The sequence below is a fragment of the Sinohyriopsis cumingii genome, chromosome 6 (assembly GCF_028554795.1).
Source record: "Sinohyriopsis cumingii isolate HCF-2022 chromosome 6, ASM2855479v2, whole genome shotgun sequence".
Taxonomy (NCBI): domain Eukaryota; kingdom Metazoa; phylum Mollusca; class Bivalvia; order Unionida; family Unionidae; genus Sinohyriopsis; species Sinohyriopsis cumingii.
The window spans coordinates 152,687,456-152,703,208 of NC_142966.1; the positions used below are offsets into that span (position 1 = coordinate 152,687,456).

Consider the following 15,753-nt stretch of genomic DNA (forward strand, 5'->3'; position numbering starts at 1 on the left):
AACAGTAAATAGCAAAAGGTCATGTCTTGACTACTAGTCCAATATATGCACTTAGTTTTATTGATACCTTTAATGGTGAGAAAGTCATGCTCCTGAAACAAAAATGTTTATGCAGGTAGAGAGACAGATTGAAATGTTTATATGGGTAGATGGAGAGACAGACTGATTGAGTATAAACTGATGTTTATATGGGTTGATAGACTGAAAGATGGAGTAAAAGCTGAAATGTTTGCATGGGTAGACAGACTGATTGAAATTTGTATACAGATAGACAGAGACAGGCTGATGGAGTATAATCCCCCTACCCCTAATTATATATCCAAGGGGATAAAAAGTGATAAAAAAGAAGAAACAAATACAGATGTCAAAAATAACATTGCTAAATTATGCACATTTGAAGCAAATTCCATTTATAACTCAATAAATAAAAAACACAAAAATTCAAAATGTAGCCTTTTATTAAATTAGATGAATATTGTTTGGAAACAGTATCTAAATTTAAAAATAAATAAGAAAAACCATTATATTTCATCATTTTTGAAAACTGCAAAATCTGTATTAACCATTGACTAATGGATCAAGACTACATGAACAATGACATCGTTAATTAGAAACTGTCATTAGCTGAAGCATTTCACTTGTCCCAGACATCAAGATATGGGGACTTGTACAGTTCTTATCATATAATCCTGTGTGAGTCCAGGTTGTCTAAATAAAATTATCATAGTAGATGCAGTTTTCCAAAATGTACTACATTAATTGGTACATAAGGCTCAACACAATGGATAGCATATAAATTTTTTTGTATGATTTTGCACATATATATTGGTTATATTACTTTCCCAAGCATGGATTCTCTCTCACTCTTGTTATCTTGAATTCACAAATACCAAAGTAAAAGTAAAATAAAATAATAAAATAAACCACCAACCCTTTAGACTTGTAGAAAAAAACACTTATTAATTACAGTGATGGAAACTGCCATAAAAAACTTGCACATCTGAACCATTTTCATACAAAAAGTTATTGCTAACATGGCCACTGTCCTCTGCTGCTTCCAATTAAACGTTTGTGTGTCTATTTGGATTTTTAACATACCTGCTTTAACAATTATAGTCATATTGCTAAGTTGTCTGCAGTGTGGCAGTTTACAGTAATGTCTAGCTCTGGAGCATCATGCCCACCCAGGCATGTTATTCTGACATCAGGCCAACTAATCCTAACACTAATCTCTTAATGCTGAGTGCCATGTGCGACAGACAGTCTAACCACTTAAGCCACTGGAGCGGTCCAACTAAAAGTCCAGAGGACTAGTAACTATGTGTAGTACTCAGTCAAACATTAATTTTCATAGCTAATAATTACTGAAAAAACAGTGCTAGTGGTCTCAAGCCATTTAACTACTTTTACTTAACAGACCAGCACTTTGTACAATATGTCAAAATGTGCATTCAAAATCACCTGTGATCTCAACAAGATAAAGCCTCTCACACAATCAGGAGAGATAAAATATAACAAAAATGGATGCTGTTAACATGGCTTATTCTCTACATGGTAAAAGGTCAAAATGAAATATAGAAATATAGTAACACCTGATAACCATCAAATGACTCAGAGACCATGGTTAGGAGAATTATGTTAGCAGATGTGGTTGAAATAAAAAAAAAACCTGCTTTAGTCTTCAAAAGCCAGCGAGATATACAAGTTGTTCAAGGGCAATAACTCAACAAATTATTGTCTAAACCTGATCATTGTAGCAGGCATGTCAGAACTTGATAAGATAAATCTATACAGGTGATCTGGTTAAAATCAAATAAAAAATGTGATATTAAAGTGTTTCTCCAAGTCTTTCAAGGGCAATAACTATGTAAATTAAGGTCAAAATATGGTAATCTTCAAACTTATCCAAAATCCTGTCTGGATAACATACTGCAAATCTGAATGGAGTCCAATAAAAGTGCCAATACTAGGGTTTTCACAAGTCACAGGGATGCTCATTCTAAAGTTGGTTAAGAGCCACAGCTCTGCAAAAGCAATAGTATTACCAACTCTCACAAACTCAAAGACCTTGTTAAGGTGAAGCTTCAAAACCAATTTGACTGAATCAAAGAAAAGTGTGAATGCTAGAGTTTTCACAAGGCAACTGGATACATGTTCTGATTCAATCAATGACTGTAACTCTAAATTATGGTCAAAATCTAGTCGTCATCAAACTCCTCCAAGTTCTTAAGATAAAGCATCACTGTAAATTTGATTGAAACAAAACAACGGCATCAGATATGAAGCTTCACATCAAATTTGATAAAATGTTTAAAATCAAATGAAAATTGTGAATGCTAGATCATTTACATGGCAGATGGACAGATGGAGACCACTTCTATGTCCCTTGTACTTATAGGCAGTGGATACATAAATGTCATGAAATTAAATAAAATGGAAATAGTAACAAAAATCTGAACTGATGCCTCTGAAAACTTACATAAAAAGAAAATGCTGTGGAACAGCAAATATTTAAAATTGACTAACTTTCACTGACAAGAACACCAAACAAAATATATGGTAGTCTAAATGTCTATAACACAAAAAAGTGGTGATGCCAAAAGGTCATATGGAACTGTACATTTTAAAGGTTTAGATATGTATAGAATTTTCAGATTGCAGATTTGAAATTCAGAACTTTAGTTTCAGAAGATACAGACAATTGAAGAAAAAATTACAGAACCATCAGAACATGGCAATCAGTTTTGTGCAATATGCATTTCAAGTATTAAACCTGACAACTATGAATCTTCATAGCAGAGTCATCCATGTAACATCTGACCCTGCCATCATTTTGTGGTCACATAATAATTCTGGATACGAAACGTATTTCATACTTTAAGACAAATATAGTTAGGTTTAATCATTAAAATCTATATAAAACATGTACAAAATGTCATTTTCAAGGTCAATAAATTCAAGCCAATTATCATGGACTTCTAAACAATCCTAAAATTTTTAAAGTCTCCAGGAAAATAAACCCTATCAGACTGAAATATCAGGAGGATTTTGGTTTGGGATTGATTTTCCATGCCTTAAGCATGTATCTTAGTCTAATTAACACTAGATCTTTTCCCATTTGTAACCAACTCCAAACAGGAATCATCTTGGAACCTGCAACAAGGATATAGAATAAATTATAAAATATAAACACAACACTGTATCAAGTATAACATATTCATGAACTGAACATGACAGCTCATTACCAAAACATTTTACTCCAGGTAATAGCAACGTATTGACCATTCATTGTTCTTCTTCAGTTAATAATTATAGGTTACTGCATTTGTATGGGAAAATACGAACGAGTTTTGGGATGAAATACTGCACGACCTTGGGAGTGCAGTATATCCTTCCGACAAAACGAGTTCATATTTCAGTGCGAAAGTAGTTTCATGTCAATCATTTTTAGTGTGAAAGTATGATTTTCAATGTGAAAGTATGATTTTTTAGTGTGAAAGTATGATTTTTAGTGTGAAAGTATGATTTTCAATGTGAAAGTATGATTTTTTGTGTGAAAGTATGATTTTTAGTGTGAAAGTATGATTTTCAATGTGAAAGTGGGATTTTTAGTGTGAAATGATAATTTTCAATGTGAAAATATGATTTTGAGTGTGAAAGTAAGATTTTCAATGTGAAAGTATGATTCTGAGTGTGAAAGTATAATTTTCAATGTTAAAGTATGATTTTGAGTGTAAAAGTATAATCTTCAATGTGAAAGTATGATTTTTAGTGTGAAAGTAACATTGTCAGTGTTAAAGTATGAATTTATTTTTTTTTATGAAAATATGATTGTAAGTATGAAAGTAAGATTTTCAGTGTGAAAGTAAGATTTTCAGAGTGGAAGTAACATTTTCAATGTAAAAGTATGATTTTAAGTAAGAAAGTATCAAAGTATCATTTTCAGCATGAAAGTATGATTTTCAGAGTGGACGTAATGATTTCAATGTAAATGTATAATTTTAAGTATGAAAGTATGATTTTTAGTGTGAAAATATAATTTTTAGTATGAAAGTATTGTTTTCAGTGTGAAAGTAATATTATCTATGTGAAAGTATCATTTTCAGTGTGAAACATTTTCAGTGTGAAAGTAACATTTTTGGTGTGAAAGTATGATTTTAAGTATGAAAGTATGAGTTTTAGTGTGAAAATATTATTTTTAGTAAGAAAGTATTGTTTTCAGTATGAAAGTAACATTATCTATGTGAATGCATTGTTTTCAGTGTGAATGTAACATTTTCAGTGTGAAAGTACAATTTTCTGAGTGGAAGTAACATTTCCAATGAGCAGAAGTAATATTTTCAATGAGAAAGTATAATTTTCAGTGTGAAAGTATGATTTTCAGTGTGAAAGTATGATTTTCAGAGTGGAAGTAACATTTTCAGAGCTAAAGTATGATTTTAAGAATTAAAGTGTGATTTTCAGTGTGAAAGTAATGTTTTCAGTGTGAAAGTAATGTTTTCAGTGTGAAAGTAATGTTTTCAGTGTGAAAGTATCAGTATGAAAGTATCAGCATGAAAGTAATGTTTTCAGTATGAAAGCAAAGTTTTCAGTATGAAAGCAAAGTTTTCAGTGTGAAAGTAATGTTTTCAGTATGAAAGTAATGTTTTCAGTATGAAAGCAAAGTTTTCAGTGTGAAAGTAATGTTTTCAGTGTGAAAGTAATGTTTTCAGTATGAAAGTAATGTTTTCAGTTTTCAGTGTGAAAGTAATGTTTTCAGTATGAAAGTAATGTTTTCAGTGTGAAAGTAATGTTTTCAGTATGAAAGTAATGTTTTCAGTTTTCAGTGTGAAAGTAATGTTTTCAGTATGAAAGTAATGTTTTCAGTGTGAAAGTAATGTTTTCAGTGTGAAAGTATCAGTATGAAAGTAATGTTTTCAGTATGAAAGCAAAGTTTTCAGTGTGAAAGTAATGTTTTCAGTGTGAAAGTAATGTTTTCAGTATGAAAGTAATGTTTTCAGTTTTCAGTGTGAAAGTAATGTTTTCAGTATGAAAGTAATGTTTTCAGTGTGAAAGTAATGTTTTCAGTATGAAAGTAATGTTTTCAGTATGAAAGTAATGTTTTCAGTTTTCAGTGTGAAAGTAATGTTTTCAGTATGAAAGTAATGTTTTCAGTGTGAAAGTAATGTTTTCAGTATGAAAGTAATGTTTTCAGTTTTCAGTGTGAAAGTAATGTTTTCAGTATGAAAGTAATGTTTTCAGTGTGAAAGTAATGTTTTCAGTGTGAAAGTAATGTTTTCAGTGTGAAAGTATCAGTATGAAAGTAATGTTTTCAGTATGAAAGTAATGTTTTCAGTGTGAAAGTAATGTTTTCAGTGTGAAAGTAATGTTTTCAGTATGAAAGTAATGTTTTCAGTTTTCAGTGTGAAAGTAATGTTTTCAGTATGAAAGTAATGTTTTCAGTGTGAAAGTAATGTTTTCAGGGTGAAAGTAATGTTTTCAGTATGAAAGTAATGTTTTCAGTGTGAAAGTAATGTTTTCAGTATGAAAGTATCAGTGTGAAAGTAATGTTTTCAGTATGAAAGTAATGTTTTCAGTGTGAAAGTAATGTTTTCAGTGTGAAAGTAATGTTTTCAGTATGAAAGTAATGTTTTCAGTATGAAAGTAATGTTTTCAGTGTGAAAGTAATGTTTTCAGTATGAAAGTAATGTTTTCAGTTTTCAGTGTGAAAGTAATATTTTCAGTATGAAAGTAATGTTTTCAGTGGGAAAGTAATGTTTTCAGTATTGAAAGTAATGTTTTCAGTGTGAAAGTAATGTTTTCAGTATGAAAGTAATGTTTTCAGTATGAAAGTAATGTTTTCAGTGTGAAAGTAATGTTTTCAGTATGAAAGTAATGTTTTCAGTTTTCAGTGTGAAAGTAATGTTTTCAGTATGAAAGTATCAGTGTGAAAGTAATGTTTTCAGTGTGAAAGTAATGTTTTCAGTGTGAAAGTAATGTTTTCAGTGTGAAAGTAATGTTTTCAGTGTGAAAGTAATGTTTTCAGTATGAAAGTAATGTTTTCAGTATGAAAGTAATGTTTTCAGTATGAAAGTAATGTTTTCAGTTTTCAGTGTGAAAGTAATGTTTTCAGTGTGAAAGTAATGTTTTCAGTATGAAAGTAATGTTTTCAGTGTGAAAGTAATGTTTTCAGTATGAAAGTAATGTTTTCAGTATGAAAGTAATGTTTTCAGTGTGAAAGTAATGTTTTCAGTATGAAAGTAATGTTTTCAGTGTGAAAGTAATGTTTTCAGTGCATCTACTTAGACAGCCTGCACAATTTAGAATCATGAGGATAGAAGTCAAATCAACTTAGGACACAGCATTTACAAGTATAATCAGCTTAGCATAAATAAAATCAGTAAATGTGTAAATCTATGCATATGACTGACTGTGACACCCAAACTACCCATTCTAATCAAATGGAACATTTACACACTTTCGTTTCTGAGTACTGTTTAGCAAAATTTTTCTTCTAATTCTTTTCTTAATTTTCATATAAAATGTGACATTTCTTGGATAAAGGAATTTTTTTAATAGTAAATTATGCTTCTCTGAAAATATTCACCTAATCACATTAATATTAGGAACTTACTATCTGCTATCTCCAAATCCAGCCTTTAAAGAGGGGGCTGGGATCAGAGTGAAAAGGGAAGATTCTCTTACAGATTAACTCCCCTTGTTCCTGCTTGGTGGCCACCCATATGGAGGATGTTTACTTGTTTTAAGATGAGTGAAACCTGTAACTGGATGATAGCATTTGTAGGGAAGGGTGGAAGGAATTGACAGCTATGTAAGTGTTTTCAAGAAACATAATTTACCAAAACAATTTCTTTCTCCATCAGATACAATACCCTAAAACATAAATATTAGGAGCACAGGTAAGTGGAAAAAGAACATACCATGCTTACAACCTCTAACCATACCACCAAAAAGGAGCATGATGACTGCTCTACTGAAAGGATGAACTTGACCCAATGTAAGTTAGTGCAACTGAAAATGACAATTTTATACACGTGTGAGGGTGATCCTGATGGGATCCCACACCTGGCTATTGCCTTCAATTCAAAAGTTTCCTGGGTGAAAGTTGCAAAGTTATTCCTGAGGCTGAGGTTTTTCTGTCAACATGACATGGTAACTGTCTGGGCAGGTAACTGTGGCTTGGCAAAATTCAGCCCTCTCCTGTGCAAGGCAAAGTCAAGCAAATAAAAAGCTGAAGGAAGTAAACTAAGCACACAGGTCAACTGGCTCCACTTTGTTTCAAATTGAGACATCATGTTCGAAGGCATGGTCCCTGGAAATCGCTCATATTTCATTGGCCAATATCTTCAATGAATCATACCTGATTCTGTAAGAGTTCAGAGAACACTGATCCGTGAATCCACTTTAGCCAATCAACCAGCACTTGTGGGGTATGTTTTACTTTCCTGCATGATCTGGTACAAAGAGCCTTAGACAGCCTCTGGCAGACATTCTTTATGGGCCACATGAGAGCACATACTGGGTTCTGCAACTTCACCTCTCTCGACATGCCAAATGAGGAGAGAGAGAGAGAGCAGATAGTTGTTTGTTGGTTACCTATTGATGGTAATCTGTTTTTAGAAATGGAACCAGTTTGTGCCTTAAGTATGGCTGAACCATCAGAATAAAACTGCATGCAATTTGGATCCATGGGCAGTGCATGCAGTTTAAACAACTGCTATCATAGTCTTGCATCATAACCGCTTTAGTGAGGTGGAAGACATGGGGTCAAACTTAGATGAGCTGAGCCGTATCAAGAGATTCCAGTTTGGGAAAAAGGTGAGTCAGCATGACCTGGATATGTCAAACCTTGTGGTCAACAGGGTCTCTTTCATGACGTCTGAATGTGTCTGAGATCATGGAATGCTATCCCTTGATTGTAATAGGGGCTATCTTCAAAGAGGAAAAGGAGAAAGTCAGTCATTTGGGGTATGGAGGCTTAGAGTGGAGTGGTGTTAACATGACAAAAGACATTGAAAATTAGTCACTTCTCATACATCTTCAAAGTGGATGGTTATCTAGCTGACACAATCCTCTCCAGCATTGAAGCAAAGAACTCTTTTTCACACAAGATATCTCAGAAAAGAGCAAAGCATGAAGGACGAGTCTCTCCTGACACAGAATACTGTCAACCTTATGGGTGTCACCACAATTTTCCAGGGTAGGCTCAACTGAGCAGATCACTGATCCAGGTAGTATTGCAGCAGAAAAGGGCAATCAGAACTCTTCTGCAAGCCCTGCTCCTCATTTTCTAGGAATGGAGAGGTAATGGGGGCAATTTGTGTTTCATCTCATTACAAACAGTTTTAGAACTGTTTGGTCTTATAGGGCACAGATTCAGTGGGAGTTCGACAGATGGAAAGAGCACTGTGTATGAAGTAACTGGCCTATCCATAATAATGACTCAGCCAGGACATCCAGCCTGCTTGGAATGTATCAGATTAGTCAAGTTATATGATACTGGGCACACAAACAAAGATACTCTATACCATAATGCAAAAATCCAGTGACTTTGTTCCTCCTTGTTTAAAGAAGGAGTTCACTAAGCAAAATTGTCTGGCATTGCTAGAACTGCCTGTCTTCAGATGTGTTCAATACAAGACATTCATAATGGCCTTCATTTCCAGGAGACTGGTGTGAAGAGTCTTCTCTTGCAGTGTCCATTTGCTGCTGACCATCACAAAGTCTGGTAGTAAGTTTGCCTGCCCCCCGCCATCTTCCAAAAAAGCTGGCATCTGAACTGATTGTGATTTCCGATTGTGAGCTTTTGAAATGTATTACTATTTGATTTTAATCGTAATCTGATAATCTAACTGGCACCAGATCAAGTGCCACTGTGCTAGAAAATCTATGGAGACACATGTAAAGGCAGTCAAGGTATTGTTGTTGTTGTTGTAGGGTTTAACGCCATTTTTCAGCACACATGGCAGCCAGTATTAATGGTGGAGGAAGAACCTGGGAAAACCCCAGAAAGAACCACCGACCCACGAGAAGCTACTGGCAAGCTTTCTCACCTACCCACACTGGCTGAACCAGAGACTCGAACCCACACAGACAGAGGTGAGATGGCAGCGATCAGTAACGGAGAGTGCTTTAGACCACTCGGGGTCCCGCAGTCAAGGCATAACAGGTCCCCTGCAACATGGGAAGAGATAGCGACTTATGACCAAGTGGATTTAAAATGATCCAGAGTCATCCAGCTCACTCAGTGGCATTCTAGATGAAAGAGCTTGCTGTAGTTTATGTAACATATAAAGACCTAAGTATGGCTACTGTCAAACTGGAAAACATGCATTAAAAGTCCACAAGTGTGATTCAAGATTGATGTATCAACAGTAAAGATTGTGTTCAACTCAAAAGTTTGTAATGTTTACTTGAACCTTAATTACCTCCAGTACAGTTTCATAAACTGCAGTTTTAAACACTACAGAGTCCAATGGCTTCTTCGTACCTCTCAACCTGAAGTAATACTTTTAAAAAATTAAATTTCATGGGGGCCGTGGTGACAGCAATATTTTTTCCCGCCATGAGAGATACTGAAATCAACACATGATGTCCAATAAACATACTTGTTGCCCTTCCCACTTTTTCCCCAAGAATCTGATCATAAGCTTTTATTCTTCTGTACTATTAAAACTTTTAAAGAGGTTAATTTTTGCTTTCGTCCTGACATGTCACTTGTTGGATGCCATTTTTAAAACAAGCAAAAGCTTGATCATGCAGACATTTTTGTCACAAAATATGCACAGTCTAAAGCATCTGAGGTACTCCAGTAAAGTTAGTCTGGTTTCTTGACCAATTCCACTCAATCTAATAGGAAACTTAGATCCAAATCAAACATGGACAAGCCAGTATCCAGATTTCACTGCAAATAATTGTATTTCCAAAAATTGTGCTTTTATTCCTTTAGTCCATATTATAAGGGTCATTTCTGCAAGACTTATGGTAAGATCATAAGGGTTGGCATGTCTGCATTTGTGATTCAACTATAACTTGCATGGAATCATCTGGTGTGGCTCTGACTGGATCTGAATTGTTTCTCAAGGTACTGTTTCAGGTATATTTGCCAGAAGAAGGAGCTAGATCTTACGTCTCACATGAAACTGGACAACCATTCCAAATTTGGATGAATGCTTAAAACTTGTGCTTTTAAGATAACAGGGTCCTTTTCTTGCAGACCTTTAATTGGCACTTCAAGATGTTGGGCCAAATGCCTTTGGCCCACATTGCACACATGCTACATGGTTGTAAGGAAGAACATTTTGTGCAGGCAAGACACTTGTCAAGGTTGCCCTCAGTGACAAAAGCTTCTGCACTTCTTGCACTTGACTGACTTGTCAGTAATGAAAGAGAGAAGAAAAATCAAAATCTATACAATAAATATACCAAAAAAAATCAAAACAGGCAAACTCACATGACCGAGGCAATCCATGAAGTACGTAAAAAACCAAAATTTAACAATGCAATGCAATTATGCCAGTGAACACTTGAGGTACTTATCAATACCTCATGGACAATAATGACCAGTAAAAAAGTGATAATAAACATGAATAAATGCACTGAGAAAAAAAAAGCACACAATGTGTACAATACACCCGGTATATCAACCTTCTGACTCACCATACCAGTAAAAATAAATGTTTGATGGTCAAAATTGATTATAAATTGCAATGGATTCTTCAGAATTACTGTTCAGTTTTAAGATCAAGTTTAAACTGATAAACATTCAGGAAACAAGTGGCAAACTCGTGGCAAGAAGTTGCATTAATATAAGAGTTACTTCCCTTTGTTTATATATATATATATATATATATATATATATATATATATATATATATATATATATATATATATATATATATATATACAGGAATACATAATTTTGTCTTCCCGGGAGGCTAGAAATAGCAGACAGCAAATTCCTAATGTTAATGTGATCATGTGTATTTATTGGAGAAAGCAAAAAGTGACCAGGTTGCTTCTACCACACGTTAGAACATTACACATCAGGATGATTTACCAATAATACTGATTTCTTTAAACTAAATTATCTACCTTCAAAACATGCTGTGTGAACACAACCATTGATTAGTAAGTTCATTATTTTAAAGAAACATAATTTAAAGTTTGCAGGCCACTTTAGGATTTCTTAGTCACTGTAGATCATTAAAAGCGTCCTTTGCACTTGTCCATGCAGTACAGCCAGATGAGTTATCAGGTTTTTTTAATATTCTGTACATACATGTGGTTGAAAACAATATCACCACAATCCTGGGGTGTTTTACTGAAATTGTCAGATATATTCAACAAAGACATCTGTTGTAAGCTGTATTCTGTCATAGTAAGAGGTAAAATACATACAGTAAATGAAACAATCACAAGTTCAGCAAGGTACAACATGTACATAATTATAGCTCTCAGCTGTTCAGCAAGCTTAAAAGGCAGATAGAGGAAAGAATTAGTTTGTAATTGTTTCAATTAAACAGCATCATTTCAGTTTTGTAAGCTGTGTACATGCTTAGAAATCTGTGGTAAACACTGCAGCCTTAAAATCAATATTTCAGTAAAAAAAACAGAGGTACCCAAGCAATTAAAGAAAAGAATTACATATAACTACTCTTATATTCCCAGAAATGCTGATCTGTTGAAAAACTCTTCCCAGCAAACCTTGTCGTTTATAGTTTATACAAAACATTTAAGTTAAAGTTTTTGTCAGTTATATCAATATATTTTATTACATATTAGAAATAATTACAATGATTGTAAAATAATACAATTTTGACCTATTAATCTTTTATATTTTATAAAGAAAAAGATTAACAAGACTTTAATTTTATGAACATGCATACCTTCAATTTCCTGCCAATTAATTGCAACTTCTCCTATAGGAATATCAAAGTACTGTGCTAGGTACAGCATATCAACGTCAAAGGCCCTAAAACAGAAGATAAAGTGACATACTAGAGTGGAATGCATTTTTTAAAACAAATGTGTAAATCCAAATAAATAAATATATAAATATATATATATATATATATATATATATATATATATATATATATATATAATCTTTATTGGTGAAATGGAAGGAAAGGATCAATAACACATATGGTAAAATTTCCCCAAATCAATCACTCCTTAAACCAGCTTTCTCCAAATATTTTGGCCCCAGATTTAATTCTCAAGTGGCATTATCAAATCAGATAAAAACATTAGCACTAATTACAAAAAAAAAACAAGATGACTAAATGGGTCTGACACTGTACACCTGGCTTACATAACAGCTTATGACTGACATTGCACACCTGGCTTACATAACAGCTTATGACTGACATTGTACACCTGGCTTACATAACAGCTGAAGTCACTAAGCATATTAATGTAGGTAAATTAACATCTGTACTCATCAGTTGAGTCCAACTGCAAACTGCAAAGACCCAGATCCACCATTGCAAAATGTGCCCACAGATCTGGGTCTGTTCAGTTTATTATGAGTAATCAGTACAACAAACAACATAGACCTGGTATGCTATGACAGATCTGGGTCTTTGATGTTTGAAATTTGACTCAACTTACAAGTAAGCATATGCGGTCATTTCTCATCATACGTAAACTATGTCCATATGTAAACTATGTCCCAAACATCATATAATATTTTTTTTATCCTGATTAAAAACATCTTTCTAAAGACATACTTAAGTATGTACAGTCTCTTGTTCGTGATCAAAGTCAACCAAGATCTTGATGGTATAAACTTATGTACCAAGCTTTGATAGAAATTTGATGGGAAATAGTCTCTAATTCTAAAGAGGTATCAGGCACAGTCAATCAGACATGGCTGACAAAAATGTTGTTTTCAATCCACTCATTTAGAACGAGTAGTTTCAGAAAATTCACATGTCCCACACAATTGTTCACTTGTCCCAAGATCTCAACACTAGATCTGATAAGACGTATGCACATTAATCCACAGAAAGAAGAAATAACAATACAATCACTGGTGACATGCATCACAATACAATCACTGGTGACATGCATCACAGTGCAATCACTGGTGATATGCATCACAGTGCAATCATTGGTGACATGCATCACAGTGCAATCACTGGTGACATGCATCACAGTGCAATCACTGGTGACATGCATCACAATACAATCACTGGTGACATGCATCACAGTGCAATCACTGGTGACATGCATCACAGTGCAATCACTGGTGACATGCATCACAGTGCAATCACTGGTGACACGCATCACAGTGCAATCACTGGTGACATGCATCACAATACAATCACAGGTGACATGCATCACAATACAATCACAGGTGACATGCATCACAATACAATCACTGGCGACATGCATCACAATACAATCACAGGTGACATGCATCACAGTGCAATCACTGGTGACATGCATAACAATACAATCACTGGTGACATGCATCACAACACAATCACAGGTGACATGCATCACAGTGCAATCACTGGTGACATGCATAACAATACAATCACTGGTGACATGCATCACAGTGCAAACACTGGTGACATGCATCACAGTGCAATCACTGGTGACATGCATAACAATACAATCACTGGTGACATGCATCACAATACAATCACAGGTGAAATGAATTACAATAGGATCACTGGTGAAATGCAGGTGTGTGTAATGTGTGTGATCTGGATTTTTAACGTAGCTTTAAAAAAAATTGAGTCATACAGAGCTGTCAACAATCTGGACTTACAATTGGTGAAAAGAGGGATAAAATTTGTGAATTTTGTACACAGTTAGTGGAAAATTATACCATAACACTACCTATATCCATTTTGATGATCAGTACTGCATTATATGAAAATCCCAAAATAAAACTTAAACATTATTTACACTGATTACAAGTACAAATTTATTTGCTGCCCAATTTACTGACATACACAAACTTCATGCTATTTGTCATGATATGATGCTGTGGCAGACTTGAACTTCCTCAATGGTAAATTTGTTTTCAAAACAGTTCAGGCTTCTTGCCTGCTGCTTTATCTTGGTGTAAAGTTGTTGCAAATTTTCAGTGCCCAAGGAGGCACTAAAGTTTGTCTTATTTTTCCTTACAATAGGGAAACTCTTTCACTGCCACTGTTGTTGCTTCAGCATTGGTAGTGTGATATTCATTTTTCCAATATCTATGTGCTTTTTCATCTCGTTCTGCCACATGCCCACAGGGGCTTGTATCGTTACTTACAATTTATCTGTCATACATGAATTTATGTAATAATATTATATAGTATATGTATGACAGGTAAATTGTAAGCAACAATATGAGCCTCTATGCATACTGCCAATTCTAAAATTCTCAGCAAAACACTGTATGAAAGGCATGATGTACATCAATGTTCGATGGCATAATGCAAGGCCAATTTTTGGTGTACTCCAATCTGTATTTCACTTTTTGTGGAATACATATATTTTTTCAGTGGCGGTGAAAACAATTCAACTGTTGTGTAGCTTTAATTACAAAATGGTATTAATCCATAAAATGAAACATTGAATGATTAACAATTAGTGCATCGGTGCATGCACAGACAAATATGAACTCAAGCAAATTATGATACATGCTAATCTTTCAATATCTCAGAAATTCCAACACTCAAAAAAGATGTCTTAATTTGGTTTTTGTTATAAAAAATATTTCAGTTGCTGCAAGTATGTACATGTGCCATTAAAAAAACAGTTGGACCCCAGTTTTCTTCACAAGCATTTGTAAAATTTCTGTTTTAAATATAGATTATATACTTTACAATGCCTGCTACAGGGCAAACTGTAACAACTCAATATAGTTCTACTAACATCTCGACTAGCAATAATGACTGTCAATGGAATGACTGACCACTGCTGCTATTTTGACTTGCATAAAATTAATTTTATTCACGATTTAAGCTGATTGAAAATTGAGGAATTCATGATTTTTTTGCACGTACAATGAATCTGTGAATTGCTATTTCGAGTCTGAAATTCATGCCAAAATCGTGAGGGTTGGCAGGTCTGGTCATATCACTATAATGTCTGCAGTGTGGCAGCTTCTAGTGATGTCTAGCACTGGGTCATCATCCTGCAGGCATGTAGCATTATGTCCCACCCAGTCACATTATCCTGACATCAGGCCGACCAGTCCTAAAACTAACCTCTTAATGCTGAGCACCAATCAAGGAAGCTGTTAGTACCCATTTTTATAAGTCTTTGCAATGAATCAGCCTGGGATAGAACCCGCGTCTACCTGCATCTGAGGTTGACGCTCTAACCACTAAGCCACCAGAGCAGTCAGTGAAATGCATCACAATACAATCAAAGGTGACATGCATCACAATACAAAGGTGACATGCATCACAGTGCAACCACAGGTGATATGAATCACAATACAATCACATGTACTGATTATACTGGCATGTACTTTGTATTCAACTGCAAACAACACAAAATCTGGACTGAAAGCACATTATGTTTTGGCAGACCATCTTCTAGGTTGTTTGTTCTATTGTTTAGTCCTAACAAAATGCACTGACCCAGATCTGTTGATGCATTTGATGATGGTGGATCTTGGTATATGCAGTCTACAGTTGGATTTGACTTGTAAATAACTATATACAGACAAGTCTTCATTCTGATGCTTATTATTATTATCAGACAGTATACTGTACATAGATTAGTCATCAAAGAAATTAA

At 34.3% G+C, this 15,753-nt stretch overlaps 1 protein-coding gene across 2 annotated transcripts in view; it reads right to left on the reverse strand.

Annotated features, from left to right (window-relative positions):
* Positions 1-440: 440 nt before the first annotated feature.
* The window catches only part of LOC149798284 (dolichyl-phosphate beta-glucosyltransferase-like), a 37,460-nt gene continuing 22,147 nt past the window's right edge, over positions 441-15,753 (reverse strand). For both annotated transcript variants that reach the window (XM_089963429.1, XM_089963430.1), the window contains 2 exons: positions 11,889-11,974; positions 441-3,153 (listed from right to left, as the gene is read on the reverse strand). In XM_089963429.1, the coding sequence (XP_089819555.1) occupies positions 3,038-3,153; positions 11,889-11,974 (202 nt within the window). In that variant the 3' untranslated portion in view covers positions 441-3,037. The remainder of the gene's footprint in view (positions 3,154-11,888; positions 11,975-15,753) is intronic.